Source organism: Carlito syrichta, unplaced genomic scaffold (assembly GCF_000164805.1).
Source record: "Carlito syrichta isolate Samal-C Ts95f unplaced genomic scaffold, Tarsius_syrichta-2.0.1 Scaffold301761, whole genome shotgun sequence".
Classification (NCBI taxonomy): domain Eukaryota; kingdom Metazoa; phylum Chordata; class Mammalia; order Primates; family Tarsiidae; genus Carlito; species Carlito syrichta.
Window position 1 is genome coordinate 255,767 of NW_007245857.1, and position 20,184 is coordinate 275,950.

The 20,184-nt window shown below is 50.9% G+C and overlaps 1 protein-coding gene across 1 annotated transcript in view; it reads right to left on the reverse strand.

Annotated features, from left to right (window-relative positions):
• The window catches only part of FBLN1 (fibulin 1), a 73,123-nt gene that overhangs the window by 13,702 nt on the left and 39,237 nt on the right, over nt 1–20,184 (reverse strand). Inside the window, exons 14-15 of the mRNA XM_021710965.1 lie at nt 13,748–13,890; nt 11,119–11,250 (exon numbers count right to left, since the gene is read on the reverse strand). Coding sequence (XP_021566640.1) covers nt 11,119–11,250; nt 13,748–13,890 — 275 coding nt within the window. The remainder of the gene's footprint in view (nt 1–11,118; nt 11,251–13,747; nt 13,891–20,184) is intronic.

Here is a 20,184-nt window from a genome sequence, read left to right on the forward strand (position 1 = left end):
TAAAAAATTAGCTGGGCATGGTAGCATGCACCTGTAGTTCCAGCTACTTGGAAGGATCGCCGGAGCCCAGGAGGTCGAGGCTGCAGTGGCCGGGAGCGGCCACTGCACTCCAGTCTGGGCGACAGAGTGAGACTCCAACTCAAAAAATTAAAAATAAAAATAAAATAAAATAAAAATGACACAGCAGTCACAATGATGCTGGCTGGAATGCAGGGAGAGGGTCCTTGGCTTTCAACTGAGTGAATGAGCACATTGTACCGTAACACGCAAGTCTGCCGAGAGAGAAGACATGCTTAGGCCAGGCTCAGCGACATGTCCATGGGACCTCGCAGTCAGGCGACAACATCTGGGAGGCAGGGGGCCCTGCAGGTCTGAGAAGCAGCCCACACGGATCGCACAAGTCCCCGGGAGGCTCGTGAGATAGCAGCACATCAGGTCCTAGGCCCCACAGCTGGCCTCATTAAGAAGCCATGAGAGGGGCCTCTGTCCCTGAACTGCACCTAGACTCTGCCACATGGCTGGGCCCCAGCCCTGCCTGCCAGCTCCCAGTGCCATCTGATGGCCTGACAGCAGCCACGAAGGGCATGGCCGGGATCCCACCCTAGCCAGTCCCGGAATGAATGGATGTGCTCGTCTTCACCTTGCCCCTACCACACCCTCCCTGATTACCCGGGAGTCACCTTTCACAAACTGCCACCCTTCACCTGATTGGAGTGCATTCTTGTCTTTGAGCACCTGCCATTCAATGCCCCTGATGATATGGACATGTGCCCATAAGGACCAAGTCGGTACAGGGGATGGAAACGCGCAGAAGTCCACCAGGTGGTCAGTCTTCCAGTCCAAGCCTTGGTGAGCACTATTACCCATGCACAAGGCAGGCGCTTCGAGTCTGGTCTCTTTTCCACCCTGCTGCTGAGGCCTGACAGTCCTATCCACAAATACCACAAGTGCAGAGCTGTGTAATGTCCCAAACTCCTTTGGACATGTTGTCTCATCTGAGCTGAACCAAAAAGGCCTGTAGAGAGGGGTGTGGCCTCCTGTCCCCACGACACTATTTCCCTTTGGGGTGCCCTGGCAGGGGCTGCCCCCCATGACCCTCCTTGGCCAGGTCCTGGGCTGCTGGCTCGAGCTTGAGTCCAGAAAGCTGATCTAGGTTATGGAAGGTGGACAGGGTCCCCACTCAGGCCAAGGCCTTGGCCCCTGAACAAATGCTTTCTGTATCACTGCAGGTATAGCCCAGGCTGTCCAGGGGCTGCCCATGGCAGGAGCAGGGAGGTTTTTGGGACTGGCCCCTGTGTGCTTCACTCAGGTGGGCTCAAAAGCAGAGCCTCAAAAAAAAAAAAAAAAAAGAAAAAAAGAAAAAGAAAAGAAAAGGAAAAGAAAAAAACACCCAAAACTAAAAATCATACTTTGGGAGGCTGAGGCAGGGAGATTGCTTGAGCCCAGTAGTTCAAGACCAGCCTGGGCAACATAGTGAGACCTCGTCTCTATAAAAAATAAAACGGCTGGAAGTGGTGGTGCACACCTGTAGTCCCAGCTACTTGGGAGGCTGAGGCAGAAGGATCGCCTGAGCCCAGTGAGTGGTGATCGAGCCACTGCATTCCAGCTTGGGCAACAGAGTGAGACCCCCAACTCAAAACAAAACAAAAACAAAAGCAGAGACTTTCCCTCATTAAGCCCCACCGAGCCCTCTGAGGAGTCCAGCCTAAGCCCTCGGGGGCCGCTGATGAGAGTTTCACCAGTTGTGCAACTGGGGATGACCTCTGAGAGTTTCGGCATCTGTAATAGCGGAGGTCAGTAACTCTCCCGGAAGCACTTTGGAGGATAACAGCTCACGTTTTAGAGGGTCCCACACGCACGGTGCTGGGCCTGATGCCTCCGCCGTCTCTGCCCCTTGGGGTCCCAGCACAGGAAGCACAAAGTGTTCCTTCCCTTTCCATCCCTCTGCCTCTTCTCCTGGGGCCCTGGCCCCTACCCCCACCCTCAGTGACACCCCAGCCTCAAGGTGGAGTCAAGCCGCAGCTGATCCCGCAGGGAGGAGGCTGGGCCCATTGCCTCGGGAAACCACTTGGCTGCCGGCCAGGGCGTGGCCCGGGGGTGACAGGGCTGTGCTCCTGGAGAAGAGAAAGCGCCTAATCCCTGGGATTTGCCGTGAAAGCCTGGACAGGGCCAATCACTCATCGTCGGGCCAGGACGGCTCGCTGTTGTTTCTAGGTGGAATTTCTGAATCTCATTTGTAATGTGTACTGATCCCAGGCCAAACTTTCCAAATCAGGCTGCAGGACAGGGTCAGCAGCACACAGTTAACCCCTTAAGAGGTCATGCTTTTACAGAGGTGGTTTGGGCCCTGATAGCTGGGACAACTGATGGGGACTTGAAGCTGGACAACCGGCCAAGCAATGTCTTAAGCCTTGATTCAGGCCTTGCCTCACCAGGGGGAGAAGTACAGTTAGCTGGGTATCTTCATTCACAAGCCCTTGAACCAGAGCTGCTGCGTACAAGTTGAGCAGGTTGTGCACTGCACATAAACTAAGCTGTGAACTGTACTCCCTAGGGTTTTGCAGTACACAACACAAACTGTATGTCAAAGCCCTGCCACCTCCCACTTCTGTCTCCCTCTGAGATATTAACAGGGATGAAAGTAACCCCAGAAAAATAGCTGTGGGAACTCAGATGGCAGGATGCTAAGACACTGGGAGGCAGCAACTTCTTTATTTTATTTTATTTTTAAGTTGGAGTTTCACTCTGTCACCCAGGTTGGAGTGCAGTGGCACACTCACGGCCACCCAGCATCCACCTGCCGGGCTCCGACAATCCTTCTGCCACAGCCTTCCAAGTAGCTGAAACTACAGACAGGGGCTACCACGCCCAGCTAATTTTTTTATTTATTGTAGAGAACAAGGTCTCACCAAGTTGCCCAGGCTGGTCTCGAACCCGTGGGTTCAGGCAATCCTCTCGCCTCGGCCCCCCAAAGTATTGAGATTATAGGCTTGAGTCATTGCGCCTGGCCGGGAGGCAGCTTCTTAAAAGCAGGATCTGTAGCGTGGATATAAATTTATTACCCAGTACCCAGTGCAGGCCCTGGCATAGAGCAGTAACCTGGGCTATTCCTGTTGAATGAATAAAATAATTCAAGGATGACAGGACTTGGGAAGCACCACCAGCTCCAGGCCAGCCCGACTTGCCAGCCCAGGCTCTGAGATGCACCTATTAAACAGCGCCCGGGCAGTTGGAGCCACTTTGGGTTGAACGGCCCTGGCACTGCCCCATGATCCTTACTCTGGCCTGCTGTTCCTTAAGGGGGCTCTGGGTTCCCACCTGCCCTCCAGTTCCAAACTGCTTCCTCTCAGCATAACAATCCACAGGCTAGACGGTGCTTATGTCAAAATAGGAGCATTGGTACCGTCCTTGTAAACCTGCAAGGCAAGTTATTATTATGGCAATTTTAGCGAGATGAAAATGGGGGCTCAGATGGGTAATGTAACCTGCCTAAAGACACACAGCTAGCTAGAAACATAGGACGACGCACCAAGCCCAGAACAGCTCACACTGGCCTTAAAAAGGGCCACACTAGCCGATGCTATTTTTTTAAAGGTAAACTTGAAACTGGGTAACTGTCCTTATATGCTCAGATGGAATTTAAAATGCTACTTCTTTTTCTTTTTTTTTGAGTTGGAGTCTCACTCTGTCGCCCAGGCTGGAGTGTCGTGGCACACTCATGGCCACCCCAGTCTTGACCTGCTAGGCTCCAGCAATCCTTCTGCTTCGGCCTTCCAAGTAGCCGGAACTACAGGAGTATGCTACTACACCCAGCTAATTTTTTATTTATTGTAGAGATGAGGTCTCGCCAAGTTGCCCAGGCGGGTCTCGAACCCACGGGCTCAGGCAATCCACTCGCCTCGGCCTCCCAAAGTGCTGGGATTACAGGCTGAGCCACCGAGCCCGGCCTGAAATATTATTTCAACATGTCAGAAGCTACAGCTCCCTTAAGAGGGCGTGTGAGTGCCACAGAGAACGCTGGCACATGGGGTGATTCCAAGTGCCACAGCACAGACAGTGTCCAGGGAAAGGGAGCAGCCCAGCCCCTCCTATGGAAAAGCTTTGTGGTAGTGAACATGCATCATGTCATGTGGCCGTGGTCTCCACTTGGAATATAATTCACACCAGGGACAGGGATCGGTCACCCTGACATAGTTTCTACTTCTCTGCCTTCTCCGAGAAGGTGGATCCAGATGTCTGCCTGACACCACCACCTCCTGGTGACCACCTCCTCACGGGACAGCTAGACAACCCGTCTGACTTGTTCCAATTTCCCCACACCCGCGTGGACTGTCTGGATGTGCCACAGTGACCCCTTCTCAAGTCACAGCATGACCCATGAAGCTCGTGCCACTGGCTCCAAACCCATAATGAGAACTCCCCACAGGAAACCTGCCTGGGGAGCACCCGGGGCCCCCAAAAAGCTTTAGTTCCTCAGGTCTCTCTTGCCCCTCCTCCTCTCTCTCTCCCTCTCTCTCTCTTTGTCTCTCTCTCCTCTCTTTCTCTTCGCTCTCTCCTCTCTCTCTCTCTCCACCCCCATGTCCCTGCTTCCCGTTAGCCCTGTGGGGTGTGTTGCCCTCTTCTCTGGGACCTATAAGTGACAAAATGCTTCTGTTATTTCACGTGTCCTGTTGTGCTGCATCCTCCATGTCCCACCTGACCAACACTCCCCAACCTGTTAGGAAAAAAGTCAGGGGTAGAATTTATAGCCACTGTCAAGGGTGAGAGAGCTCAAGACCAAATTAGAAAGTATGGATATTTACAAAACATTTGGGTTTCCGTTTATATTTACTTTTTGCTCAACTCCTGTGCGCCAGACACTGCTAGGAGCTTTCACATAAATAGTTTCCTCTAATTACATTAATGGGAGTCTGCAATTAGGGCACTGCCCTCCTAAACCTCACACAGGCAACTGTCTTTAAGATGCAGTGGCCAGTCGTACGACCTCCGCTCCTGCAGACTTCACTGGCTGCCGCGGTTCCTGGCCAGTCTTGCCCAGCCGGGAGCTGAGGTCCCAACCCCTCCTTTTCTCAAGGGAAACCTGCGGCAGGTGAGTCCTCAGAGCTGCCTGGGAGGCTGAGGAGCGTGGAGGACAACAGACACCAGACTTAAGGACCTGCCTGGGAGCCACAGCTCCCACTTGCCGGCTGTGGGACCCTGGGCCAGCGCTTTAGTTTGTTCTGATATAAAGGGTGATGCCAGCCCCGGGGCGGCCGTCCCATGAGGCTGCTGGGGGATCTACAGCACGGCCCTCAGGAAGGGACTCTGGGCACAGGATGGGTGCACCAGGCAACTCCAAAGAACACTATCAGCAAAGTCTCCAACTGGGCACAGGGTGATCTCGGACTGGGGCCTGGGTTCTGGCTTTAATCCTCAAGGGTCATCCTTTCTCCAAGTCATAGAGTACAAGACATCTCAGAAATCAAACTGTGTGGGCACTCACCCTTGCTTGCCCCATCCACACACACACATTCACCCCTACATCAACTCACATGCACCCACACTCCACTCCCAGCCCCCCCATGCCCACCCACACGAAATCAGACCCCAAGGCTTGCCAGAAACAAGTTCACAAGCGAAGAGAGCTGGATGTCTTTCCAGATGTGTAGGTTGTCCTTAAGGCCCGTTCCCAGCCAGGAGGGTCCAGCCCAGCCAGTAAACAACCTCCCTAAATGGCAGACAACCCCGGCGTCTGCTTGAAGGGGGTGCAGCCACAGGGGGAACCGCTGTGGCTGCACAGCGTGGGCACCTGGAGGAACCGAGGGCACCTGGAGGGCTGCCCCTCATCAGCCCCCGCTGGGAGGAGACAGACCTGGGGGGTCCCAGGCAGCAGCCCAGTGTGGCCACCTGTGTGAGCAAGGCTGAGTCGACACCAGACAGGTAAGGAATCAGAGAGGGAGGCTCCAGCCCTGTAGCTTCCTCAGCTTGGTGGTGTTACCTGTTCACCATATGGACATGAGGACAGGTCTTTACTCATAAAGGGGTGGTCCAGGACCCCAGACCCCATGGCCAGAAGTGTTATGACTGTTCAAAAGAAGATGCTCCACAACTTATCCTCTTTGGCTGGGACCCAGACCCAACTGCTGTCAACAGATGCCAGCCAGTATAGACGCCAGCCAGCGTAGACCAGAGATAAACAGGACTTCACGCGGTCCACGGGGATGGGAAGCCCTGGAGCTGGGCAGCCCCAGGTCTAACTCTTGTTCTTGCACACTCCCTGGCTGGGAGATCCCGGTGAGTGACCCAGCTCCTCTGGCCTCAGTTTTCTTATCTGCTAAGTGGGCATAACCATTGCCTCGTGCTGCTGCAGGAGGCAGGGTGGGTTAATTAAAGCAGCGAGATCTAGAAGCACTGTGGACAGCACCAGCCTCCCAAGGAGCTCCCCGTGGCCCACAGGAGAATGTCCATCGAGGCCTGGCCCTGCCACCCCTTCCAGCCTCCCCTCGAACTCCCGGTGTGGCATCCTGGACACTCCGGCAGCACCAAACTGCCTGTGGTGGCCTCTCAGCACCCTGTCTCTCGTCACGCTGTGCTGGGGCCAGCAATGCCTCTTGTCTGGTTCACTCCTCAGCCGTCAAGATGCAGCATTTGTGTCACCTCTTCCAAGAAGCCTCTCCTGACTGCTCTGTTGCTATGTCTGTGCAACTAGAGGACCTGGCTTGCAAAAAGCTACAAAGACAACTCTGTAGGCTCGAGGACAGGAGGGCTATATGCAAAATTTGTCAGGAGGCCAAAAAAGAACTTAAGCCGAGTACCCTCCAGCTCCTCCTGGCTCTGGTGAGGTTTTAGTAGAAAGGCTGGCAAAACTGACCCTCATACTGGACGGATTTTTCCCTGCACAGAGAAGCGGCGAGCAGGAGAGTGGAGGGGAGGCCTGGGGCTCAGGCACCAGCTACAGCCCAGCGGCCTAGGACACGCGGGTGGCCGCAGGTTACCTTTGGTTTTCCCCGCAGGCTGATAATATACAACCCGCCCCTGCTGCAGCCAGGGTGCCCCACTAGTCATCGCTCAAGAGTTATTAGCTGAAAGTGCCTTCCCGGGGCACCCCCCGATTACAGCCTGTACCCTGCAGAGCTAAGAATGAATCCAGAGCCGGATAAGGAAGGCTTTGTAGTGGTCTGAGAATACCTCAGGCATTAATGGAGCATTTTTGCACAGGTTGAAAATGCATTCCTCATTTTTCATTGACAGCTGGTTAAGGAGGAATGCAAGCAGGCTTTACCAAGACAACAGCTCGGCCTGCTGCAGCCCCCTTGATCCTCGCTAAGAACAGGGCTTTAAAGGCTACATTAGAGGAAGACCTGGCCCTTTCAGGCTCTTAGTCGGCTTGGGGCATTTTTCCCTCTTCTGCTACTTTAGGAGGAATGAATACAGCAGCCCCGGGGGCCTGGAGGCTTGGATGCTGCTTGTTTTTCAGCGATACCCAGGATGGCACCAGCCGTCCGTGGGCTCCAGCTCTGGGGGAATGTGGTGTCTGGAGTGGGCTTCAGACCTGCTCTCAGCTTTGGCACTGAGTGGCCTCGGGCAAGTCCCTTGCCCTCTCTGGACCCTGCTCCCTCTTTCATTAGAGGGAATAATCCCACCATGTCTTAGGGCTGTGGTGGTGACAAACACCAGATCTTGGTCATCACAGGCAGTCAATAAGCATCGCTCCTTCACATGCAACAAGACTCGGCTCAGGCCTTGCCTCCTCCAGGAAGTCTTCCTGATCCTGGTGCCCAGTGTCCACACAGGGCATATCCTTGAGTGGGTGGGTGTCCCATGAGCATCTGTGATGGGCAGGTGTCCCCTGACCTGTGCCACAGGTAGCACAGAGCTGCACAGGGGTTCTCAAGAGGCTCAGGACCTCTCTGCCTGTCAGGGAGTGGCAGTGGTCTGGAAGACTTTTCTTTCTTCTCTGCTGATATAAAGGGCTTCCAAGACATTGCCTGAAATGAGAACTGCACTGCTAAAAACAAGTTTGAAAATATTCTGGGCTCTGCAGTTTTTTGGTTGCACAGTCTCAGGAGGGCATTGAACTTGGTTCCCACTTTTTCCCCAGGGAGATCATTAAGACATATCCCTGGCGGTACTTGTGAGAACCTGAGCTGCGGAGGTGAAGGCATCCAGTAATGGGAAGACGCTAGTGGGGTTAAACCTCCCGTTCTCAGGGCTGCTTCACACCTGAGCTCGGGCCCAGCAGTGGAACGACCCTTCGCCAGATGGGTAGGCCTGGAATTGTGTGGGGGACAGCTGTCCCTGGGGGCCAGGAGGCTCCCAGGGTGGACAGAAGTTATTTGGGGCACAAGAGTAGAGGAAAGGAGGTACAGGAGAAGGAAGCTCAGGGAAGAAATCTCAAGTAGAGAAATAAGATCAGCCACCACTGGGTGCAGAGACAGGAACACACCCAGCAACAGCCCAGGTCCCAACTCAGCAGGACCTTGCCCCCGCTGGCCTCAGTTTCCCCACCTGAGTGATGACATTGGCATCAGTTAAACTCCAGGAACCCAACCAGATGGGACATCCTGCAAACACACCGAGGCGTGGAAGGAGCTGGGGGCCACCTGGCACGCAGTGCTATAGGCGGGATAGATTCCAAGGTACAGGCCGGGGCCCTCCCCCCCCCCGTGAGGCCCCAGCCTGGAATTCCAAAGACCAGAGCACCCGTGACCAACCGTGCTGAGGGGAAACTGCTCGGTCCTTGTGGTCTTATCCATATTCTTTTCCCAGGAAGGCCATGGCTATGGATGGCACCTGCACTCACCTCTCACACTTGGGGCTCTGCCCCTGAGTCACTGTGAGAAGATGGCAAGTTTCCCTGGCCTCTCTGGGCCTTGGTTTCCCCTTCTACAGAAGGGGTTAGAAGAGATGGTCTCTAGAAGCCTCCAGGCCGTGACATGCCAGGATTTTTTTGCCACAGTGGATGGGAAGCTGAGAAACAGAAACTCCTAGGTTGGTTCTGTCTGGAGTGCAGATATGGCCAGAGAAAGGTACTAGTGGGTGCTGGTTCTGGGCTTAGCAGTTGCCCAGTCTCCTGGCTTGGGTCACCCCAAAAAGGATTTAGCTGGGAATACAGATGCAAAAACTGCAAGGAACCTGAGGCCAAGAGAGCCTTGCAGGTCACCGAGGCTTGTCACTGTCTCTCTGTGCATGCCTGACTCAGCATTGTATTTTGACGATCTGTTTATGGGGTGGCCTCTCTCCCCTGCTGACATGCAGCACCCTCGCGAGTGGAGGCTATCCATCTCTATATCTACAAGGCCCGGCCCAAGGTCTGATACAGATGGGGCTCAGGAAGGGTTCAGAAACAGAACGAATGAGTGAGTGAACTAGAAGTGTCTGTGATTCCAAACTCCTGTGGTTCTCAGGGCTGGGAATCACCCCAAGGCTGGGCTGTGTCAGTCACTCTGGCAGGCCCAGAGTCAAGCACTGGGATGGCATGCGGTGGGCTTCTGTGAGCCATGATCAGGGTGCTCACCTCCCACCCACGCAGTGGGGTAGGACAAACCCATGACCCTACCTCCTCCTGTCTGCCGCATACATGGGGGACCGAAGTCCTCATTTTACAGCGGGGGAAGCCAAGGCCCACACTGGGCCGTGACTCAGGGCAAGGAGTGAGTTCTATGACTGCTCACAACCGAACTTTGTGCCTTCCCCTTGGAATCCCGGCGAGGACTAATGTGCCATTAATTGTAATTAACTAATTATTCTTGCTGCCAACTAGCGGAGGAGGATGCTGGGGGTGGGGAGCCCCCCAATGACTCAGTCATGTTTACAACATGCAAACCCATTTAAGAGCTTGTAAAGTTGCTATAAATGGCTCTTTGGCAAGAGGGAAATAACGATTCCCTTTCTCCAGCTGCCGGTTTAACAACCGTCGGGTTTGGGGAGTCAAGGACCGGGGTTCTAAGGTCCAACAGCGCCACCTGGAGGCCATTCTCTAAAACGCTCCCTCCAGGGCGAACTGCGTGGATGCTGGGTTTGGTCAAGACCTCACAGAATCCAGGGCCAGTGGATTAAGAAGCCCACTACCCCCCCAATTCACAGTGGGGAAATTGAGGCCCAGGTGAGGGCAGGGACTGTCTCTCTATGGCTTAGCTTCTTTGAAAGTGTTCAGAGTATACATCTAAGTCCAAAATGGCAGATACCACCCTTGTCATTCCCCATGAATTTTAAATCCTATAAAATGTGTCAGTTCAGGAGAGGTACCATGAATGATAGAAACAAGTTTGCAAAGTGGAGTGAGTCCGAGTATCCTTTCGGATGTGCAGGTTGGAATTCAAGCCAGGGAGGGTCCTGCCCCCTCCTATCAACAGCCGCCCCAGCCTAGAAACACCAATAGGACTTCCACAGTCATAGAGGTCACTATGTGCAGAGTCCCAGACTCACCAACACCTCCCCTCTGGATGTTTGCCTTGGCCGTTCCCTCTGCCTGGTTCACCCTTCCCCGTCACCTCCACAGAAACACCCTTCGGCCGCCCTTTGCCCCAGCCCCCTTTGGAGACTGAATGTCCGGGGAGGAAGAGTGTCAAGCTTCCCACTGGAGGAGCTGTGCACAAGGACCGGACCTGGACCCTCTTACCAACGAGGGGACAACGACTTGCTCAAGGCCACATGCCAAGTCAAGTCAGTTCTGAGTCCGAGACTAGAGCTCAGATCCTCTGCTTCTTACTTTGCTCTCCCTCCCAAGAATAAAAATCATATTAGCACCCACTGACTGGGGGACTGTGCCCAGCCCAGGGACAAGCACCGGACTCACGTAGTATCATTTGAATTTCCATTGTGAGGCACAGTGATCTACTTAGCCTATCCATTTTATGGGTGAGGAGACTGAGACCCAGAGGGGTCACCCAGAAAGCCCATGGCACAGCCGGAATTGGATACCAGGCAGGCGTCACCACTCTGGCTGCTCTTCAGGCCGAGATGGATTGGGGGTCTTGGGGGCCTTGGTGCTAGGCCCTGAAGGACAGGTGGGATTGGTTTGGGAAGGGGATTCCGATGGGAACTGGGCTGCTCCAGAAAGGATTTCCCACCCAGTGAGCACACCACTAGGGGAGAAGCAAGGGCGCTTGGACAGATCTGATGTCTCTGGCCACTCACCCACGGTCATGCCATCCATGTAGCGCTTGATGATGTCGAAGGAGTCCCGGAGGTTCCCTTCCGTTATGTCGAAGATGATGTTGGCCTGGCTGGCAGGTTGCAGGGGCATGATGGCCCGGAGGAAGATGATCTCTGCAGCAAGAGGTCATGGAGAAGGGCTCAGCACCAACCCAGCAGCCCGGGAACCCGCCCTCAGGGAATGAGGACCTAACCAGAGAGGCCGTTCACAAGGCAACATCATCGCAGCCTCGGATCCCTGTGTGGAGAGCGTGGAGGGGTCCGTCCAGGACTTCCTATATCATAGCCCATGCCTGTTTTATCAGTGGGGAAACTGAAGTCTGGATCTTGGAGCTAATTAGTGGCGGTGACAGTGCTGAGAAGTAATGAATGGTCATAAATATCATGAACCTGGGACAAGGGAAAAGGGGTGAATGGAGAGGGCAGAAAGGTCAAAGGAGCAGGTTCCTCTGTCTGCTGAGGGCCAGACAGGCCACCCTCAGTGTGGACTGGGCAGTCTGGGGCTGTGTCCAGCGCACCCAACAGTGAAGCAGGCAAACTGGTCTCTAGGTGGTCATGGGGGGCTCCTCTCTCTGGTCCTCCGTTTCCTCATCTGTAAGGTGAAGGAGGAAGCTGGCTGGTGACCACTAAAGGTCCTTTTGGTGCTAAAGGTCAGGGTCTGGATTTCCTGGGCCCAAGAAGCTAACAGGTGTCTCCAGCCACACGCCGGCGACTGACGCACAGATCAGCACTGGCTGGAGAGGCCACACCACAAAACTGGCCGTTAGGGATTTGGGAAGGATTTGTATGTGGTTTGGTGAAACCCCATCATTTTGCACAAGGCAAATACCAGTTAGCGATTTTCTCAGATCCAAGTCCGTGCCATCCTGCAATGATTCTGCTCCTTTCCTTTTCTAGAGAAATGAGCAGTGAGAAGGGGAGCTGGGAGTTGGGGACTGTTCCTTTGGGCAACTGTGCCCTGGGGGGAGGGCGTCCTGCCCTCCTGATCCCCCATGGCCAGGTTACCCTGCAGACTGTGTCTCAGCATAAGTGTAAGCACAGCGCGTTGGCATAGTTGGCTCAATCGTGTGCCTTCCCTGAGAGGGTCAGAGGATTCTTTCATATCACCATGTTCCCAGAGGCTGACACATCCAAGGGCCGGGATGGAGACTCTGCAGGGGGAAGGGGTGGCGGGGGACACCAGCCCTTGCATGCAGGCAGCACAGCTTGGAAGTGAGGTGAACAGAGCAGGACTCCCTCCTGCTGGGCTCCAGGAGCTCACAGCTTCCCTGCTTCAGAGAAACAGTGCAGTGACAGCAGGTCTATACAGCATGCCAGGAGCTCCCTGAAGAGCCAGGGAATACTGACCATGTTTTTGTCCAGGCTCTCTGCTTCCAGTCTAGCCTCTCCAGTCTGCCCCGGGTCTCCAGGATGATGCTTCTTTTTTCTTTCTTTATTTTTTTTTGAGTCAGAGTCTTAATCTGTCACCCAGGCTGGAGTGCAGTGTCACACTCCACACCACACACACCACACTCCACACCTGCTGGGCTCAGGCGATCTCTTCACCTCAGCCTTCCAAGTAGGTGGAACCAAAGGTGTGCGCCACCATGCTTGGCTAATTTTTTGATTTATTGTAGAGATGAGGTCTCACCAATTTGCCCAGGCTGGTCTCGAACCCCTGGCCTCAGGCAATCCTCTTGCCTCCACCTCCCAAAGTGCTTGGATTATAGGCATGAGCCACTGCGCCCAGCTCAGGATGATGTTTCTATATGCAAATCTCATCAGTTGCCCCTTCAATGGCTCCCCAAAGCCTTGAGGTTGAAACCCCAACACAAGGTTCAGGCTCTTGTTCATCCTTCCAGCCCACCTCTTACCAAGACTCTACCACTTCAGCCTCCAAAATTTGGCTTAGTTTCTCACATGCCCACACTTCTCTGTTACCTCCAGACCTTCCTGGCTGTGTCCTGATCTGCTCAGCACCCTCTTCTCCCCTTCTCCCACTTTTACTCGATGACCCCTTATTCACCGCTTAGGCCTCAGTGTGGAAGTCACTTCCTCCTGAAGGCCCTCCCGGACTCCCTTGCTCTTGGCACAGGAATCCACATTTAAGAGCTATTTGTACAATGACTGTAACACATAAGAAATGAGCCCCCCGCTGGGCCCGGTGGCTCAGCCTGTAATCCTGCGCCTTTGGGAGGCTGAGGTGAGTGGATTGCCTGAGCCCGTGGGTTTGAGACCCGCCTGGGTAGCAAGACCTCATCTCTACAATAAATCAAAAAATCAGCTGGGTGGTAGCGCATGCCTGTAATTCTAGCTACTTGGAAAGCTGAGGCGGAAGGATCGCCAGAGCCCAGCAGGTCGAGACTGCGGTGGCTGGGAGCGGCCACTGCACTCCAGTCTGGGCGACAGAGTGAGACTCCAACTCAAAAAAAAAAAAAAAAAAAGAAGTGAGCCCCTGAACCGACAGCCAGGAATGGGCCAGAATGGTGCTGTGCCATCTGAGTACACAGAGGAGAGGCAGAAGTCAGAAGGGTCTCCATTTCAGACCCCAAAGCCCTTCTTACAAGGAATGGCACCTGCAGGCCAAGCCCTCTGCTCAAGCCAAGGGAGGTCCCTAGGCCAATCCACTCACCTTCAGGGCGGGTGAACTCGCGGAAGGTAGGCAGCGAGACAACAGTGTGGGAGATGGTGTGCACCAGGTCGAACATGCAAGTGACATCGTTGGGGCGGCAGGACTTGATGCAGCGAACGGTGTCTGACTTCTCTTGGTGGGGCCTGAGGGGAATCACAGCACACAAGGCTGACGGGAAAGTCGGGACCGCAGCTCCCACAGAACTGAGGACCAGGGAGGAGCGGCAGTGGCCAGACTAGGAGCACCCGTCTCAGAGACAACAGCCTACTGCAGTGGCCTCCGCAACCCAGCCGCTTCTTGTGGATGCCTCATGGCCCCTCCTGCAAACTGGACCAAAACCCGAACTCCAGAGACCACTCTCCGATTTCCACCTGTCCTGGCTGTGGGGCAGCACAGCTTGGAGATTTGTCAACTGCATGAACTGAGCGTCAGTATCCACAACTGCAAAACACATTCATTGATTCACTTGCTCAACAAACATGTTTTGTGTGCCGACTGGACGCCAGGTGCTGGGGACACCAAAGTGAACAAGGGAGGCGTGGTCCTGCCTTCCCAGAGCCCATAGAGGGGTGGGCAGCAGGGGTAATAAATGAGGGAGCGTATATAAAGTCCTGAGCTTGGTTCCCAGCACAAGGAAGTCAAATCCACATCATCATGCGATGGGGAGGCCGGAGAAGAGGTGGAAGCTTATTAGAGTTCTATGTTCCAGGCACTGTGCTGCACATATTTCTAAAACTCTTTGTAACAAAAGAAAACACAGACACAAAAGTTATACAGCATGAAGGTATCATTGATCATGTCATTATAAGGCAAAGGCCTTGATAATCCCCACCCACGTCAAAAAAGAAACTGGCTACCACCCGAGGCTCTCCATGCTTGCCAGACCGAGGCCAAACCCTCCTGCATCCCAAAAGTAATCCCCAGTCTAAGGCCCACAGCAATCCTCTACTTGGGTTTCTTTTTATTACACAAGTATGCCTCTCCAGACAAAATCATTAGACTGGTCCACAACCAGGTTTTTGTTCTGCCTTTTAAGTTCTTTGCGGTCTTCCTCTCCATTCTTCATTTTCCATACAATTTATCTGTGAAAGAGCCACACGCATTGGAGCTACAGTTTCCTACAGGCTGGACTTTGCTGATTGCACCCTCATGGTATAGTTCAGCGTGTTCCTCTGTCTTCTGGATCTCCTGCATGTCAGCAGCCAGATTCAGAGGCTGATCAGACATAGGTCCGGTCCCCCTGGTGTGAGATGAGAGGTGTTGGTGTGTCTTCCACCACTTGCTAATTTATCAAAAATTGCAAAATGCTGGTAATCTGGTTCTAGCATTTAATTTCTATTAGTTAGAACATTTCTACACAGAGACACTTCCCCTCATGGGCAAGTGAGGTTATCAGGAAACAGAGTTCACAGAGGAAAAGCAAGATTAATCCTTGATTCTTTCCTTGCATTTTCCAGTTTTCAGGATAATGAAGTGCTCTTATCATTTTCCAAAGGATTTTTTTGGGAAAAAAAATCAGTATTAATTCATGATTTAAACCAACTTGGGGAGATTTGATCCTTTGCAATTATTATCCTTTATTGAAACTCAAATGTTCTCATCTTTAGCCAAAGGGAAAATGAAGTTGGCCCCTAGGTCCTTTTGACCTTGGTCCAAGTATCTTTCATTGTTTTCTTGCTATCTGATATCACAGGATGGTCCAGCCTCCTGTTATCCTTTTACTGCCCAAGACCCAGAATCAGTCATTTCTCCAAGAAGGGTTTATGTTTTTAGTGGAAAATGACATTTCACGACCATAATCTGGACACTAAGAAGTCTCAGTGCTACTGGGTTGGTCATTGTTTCTAAGCCTCTTCAGTAGATGTTTAAAAAGTAATATACACCATGAGTTCATACTGATACTTCCAATTCAAAACAAGAACCACATGGTTTTTAGTCTCTTCTATATTACAAAGGAATCTTCTTTCTTCCACATCAGAATCCTCCTTCTCAAGGACATAGAGTAGCCAATCATTATTAATTTAGCTTATCCCACATTATGTATACAGTAGACCCAGAACAATTAGAAAATTACCACCAATTTAATTATTAAAAATAATGTTTAGATATGTTCTCCTATTCTACTCACAGTTTTAAAATAGATGTGCCAAATCTACATTGTCTGAGTTATACAGCAATTCATATTATACTTGTTCCCTTATAGTAGTCACTTGGTTGTAGTCCCACAAGTAATTATGTGTTTAAGGCTTGAATGTTTATAATAGTTTCTGCTTTTTGTATATGAAAGTTAGTTTTGCTGGGTATAAAATCCTTGGTTTAGCTGGGCACAGTAGCTCATGCTTGTAATCCTAGCACCTTGGGAGGCTGAAGTGGGAGGATTGCCATGGTGGTGCCTATAGTTCCAGTCACTCAGGAGGCTAAGGCAGAAGAATCTCCTGAGCCCGGGAGGTTGAGGCTTCGGTGAGCCATGATCATGCCACTGTATTCCAACCTGGGTGACAGAGGGAGACCCTCAACTCAAAAAAAAAAAAAAAATTAATTAATTGAAAAAAATCCTGAGTTTACCTTTTCTTGAGTATCTAGACTATCTCATTTCATTTTATTTTTAGCATAAAGTGCTGCTGTCAAGAAGTCTGATGAGAATGAATTTTCATCCCTTGTAAGTCACCTGCTGTTTTTGTCTAGCTGTTCATGGTTTGTACTCATCCCCTTTCTTTAAAGTCCAATAATTTTACAAGAATATGTCTTAGTGTTGGTTGTTCTTAGCTGATATTCTCAGGTATGTGGTGTGTTCTTTCAACATGGAATCCCACATTTCTTTTGTAACTGATGGAATGTTTTCTGTAGTCATCATTTACAGTATTTTCTCCCCTTGTTTTGGGTTTCTACTGCAAAGTCCTATTCTCTGTACATCAGACTTTCTTTGTGTATCTTGAACATCTGCCACTTTTCCTGCAAGCTTTCCTTCTCTTTTGTTATTTCTTTTTTGATCTTTATAACTTTTGTTCTTTTCAACTTCTATTCCTTTTAAGTGTTTATTCCCTTTCATGTTCCTTCTAGTTTAGTCTTATTTCTGAAATTATTTTTAAAAATTTTAATTCTTTCTTTAGTCTATTACCTCATTTCTCAGTTTTTTCTAATTCTGCCTTACTTTTTTTCATGTTTGGATTACTTTCTTAACACTTCTGGTTGGTTTCAAACTAGAATATTAGAGTTTGGATTGAGTCCATGATTACGTCTTTCTGGTGTGTTTTCATTACCCAGGGGGCTATCATACTGTTTCTTATTCTCTCTTTTTCTTATAATAACTTTGTATATTATTTTGCTAGGACTGCCATAACAAAATATCACAGACTGGGTGGCTTAGCCACCAGAAATGTATTGTCCCACAGTTCTCAAGGCTAGAAGTCCAAGATCAAGGTGTTGGCAGGCTTGGTTCCTTCTGAGGCTTCTCTCCTTGGCTTGCAGAAGCCTTCTCGCTATGTTCATATGGTCTCCCCTCTATGCATGTCTGTGTCCTAATCTCTTCTTATAAGGATCCCAGTTGTATTGTATGAGGGCATAGTTGTATGGCCTCACTTTTACTTAATTACCTCCTTAAAGGTCCTATCTCTAAATAAAGTCATATTCAGAGGTGTTGGAGGTTAGGACTCCAATATATGATTCTGGGGGGGCAGGGAGACACAATTCAGCCCAGAGCATTTTGGAGGGGTGTTATGGGTTGAATTGTGCCCTTCCAAAAAATATTTAACTAAGTTCGAACCTCCAGTCCCTCAGAATGTGACCTTAATTGGAAGCAGGTCACTGCAGATGTAATTAGTTAAGATGAGGTCACACTGGAGTAGACTGGGACCCTGACCCAATAGGACTGGTGTCCTTATAAGAAGAGGGTTTTGTAAAGACAAAGACACCCACGGAGAAGGCCATGTGATGACAAAGGCAGAGACTGCAGTGGCATAGCTGCAAGCCAAGGAATGCCAAAGACTGCCCACAATCCACCAGAAGCCAGGAAAAAACATTCTTCTCCGGGAAGAGGGGCTTTCCTATGGGTTTCAGAGGGAGCCCAGTACTGCTGACACTTTGATTTTGAACTTCTGGCCTCCAGTACCAAGAAAAAAATCAATTTCTATTATTTTAAGGCACCCAGTTTGCTACAAAAATGAATACACAGAACCTTTACAGGAAGTTAATTTTCCTGACATTTTAGAAATAGCACAGTTCACAGTAGCCTTCCTAACATCACAGAGCTCCCAGCCTGTTGCTTTGGCAGCTTGCTTTCTGACATCCCCCTACATTTGCCTGAATCTTCTTTTCCTATCTTCTCTTTGGTCTCTTTTCTACTCAATTTTCTTTCTTTTGTTTTTTTCCCCAAGTCGTAGTCTCATTCTGTCACCCAGGCTGCAGTGTAGTGACACGATCACGGCTCACCGCAGTTTCGATCTCTTGGGCTTAGGCATCCTCCCACCTCGGTATCCTGAGTAGCTAGGGCTACAGGCATGCACCACCACGCCTAGCTAATTTTTTATTTTTATTTTTGTAGAGATGAGGTCTTGCTATATTGCCTAGGCTGGTCTCAAACTCCTGAGCTCAAGTAATCCTCCTGCCTCAGCCTCCCAGAGTGCTGGGATCACAGGCATGAGCCACTGTGCCAGGTCTCTTTCCTGTCCAGTTTTCTATTGTATTTCCAGCAGTTTCTCCCCAGTGTGAGACCCTGATATAAAGGAAGCCGCAAGCTCCCTGCTCCAGCCCCTTACTCCCTGCCATGGGTCCTTCACACACACTGGCCACTGGAGTTAGCAGACGCTTTTCAGTTTTAGCTGCTGTTCCCAAAAGGATCCCCTATACTTTACAGGGATACCTGTTGGCTATTTTGGGGTTCTCCCACTGCTTTTTCCTGCACAAATGCCAATACCATGCAGGTGGGTCTGAATAGTAAACAACCGTACCTTTTTTAGTCATAAATATTTTCCATAGATTTTTAATTTTCCTTTCTGGATGTTCTGCGTGCTTTTGGGTTAGGATCCAGAAAGCTTCCAAAATGACACTGCTGCAGCCTCTGTGCTACATTGTGCATATATTATCTCATTTCAGCCTCACAGCTCTTTTTTCCATACCACACTGCCTCTTCCTTTAGCTAATGAAACATCCTGTGTTGTACTTGTAGTTATTTAGTGGGATCTCTGAGATGAGGCTGGAGTAACAATCTAACTAATCCCAGGGATACTGCCTGTTCCCAGCACTTGATGCAGCATAGGACGGGGCTCAGCGCATAGGCTCTGGGCCAGATTGCCTGGGTTTGAATCCCAGGCCCACCAGATACCAGCTGTGAAACTTTGGGCCAGTTCCTTAACTCTCTGTGCTTCTACATCCTCGTTGTGAAACGGGGATATTAACAGTGCTTGTCTATGAGGAATAAATGAGTTACATGCTTGAAACAGTTCCTGCCTCGCAGTGAGCACTATGAGTGTCAGTTGTCATGGCTGTTATCATTACCATTTTAATAACCATAACCATGATTACTGCCTTTTCTCCTTAGGAGTTTGATTTACTACAGTGACACAGCCAGAAAGGCACAGGTCTAGAAATCAGAAGTGACATCAGCTCTGCTTATTAGTGACCCTGGACCCATCCAAGCCCTCTGAACCTTCATCCCTATCAAGTCAAAAGCCACATGAACACTGTTACTTTCCAATGATGAAGACACCAACACTAAACCTTACTGACTACCTGCGATATGCCAGATGCTGCCTGGTGTGTTACTTCACGTACTCGTCAAAGTCATCCATGAGGGGGACCTTGAAGCTCTGAAAGGCTGACAACTTATCCAAGGTTACAGAACTGGTAAATGGCGAGGAGCTCCCAACTCCTACTCTTGTATTTTTCTGCACCGTATGATCTCTCAGAAGCATGATCTAGAAACACGGCTATAGAGGCCCAGGGAGCTGCAGGGCAGAGGTGAGCGCTTGGGTCATTCAGATGTCACCCCCGGTGTGCACTCAGAAACCTCAGTGTGGTCCCAAAATAGAACAAGCCACCTTAAGAGGTAGGGTGTCCCACAGACAAAGGAGAGTTCAAGCAGAGTGGAGAGTCGTTTGATGAGAATGCTGCAGCAGGGATTCTGACTAAGCCATGGACTATTACTAGGGGGACTCTAAAGCCCCTGTGAGGTTTTCACCCACCTCTAACGCTCCTATGGCCATGAAGGCGAAAGTACTCCTTCTGGCTGGAGTAATCTGGACCATGACGAATGAATGATTGCATAGAACAACTGGGTCACTGATATGCCTTGCTAGCTTCACAGAGGAAATGATAGTTGAACTAAGAATCGAAAATGCTACCCATCCATTCATCCACCCATCCATTCTTCCCTCTGTCCATCCATCCATGTTTATTCAGATGTTTGCTGAGCTCCTTCCTCAGGCCAAACATTGTAAAGG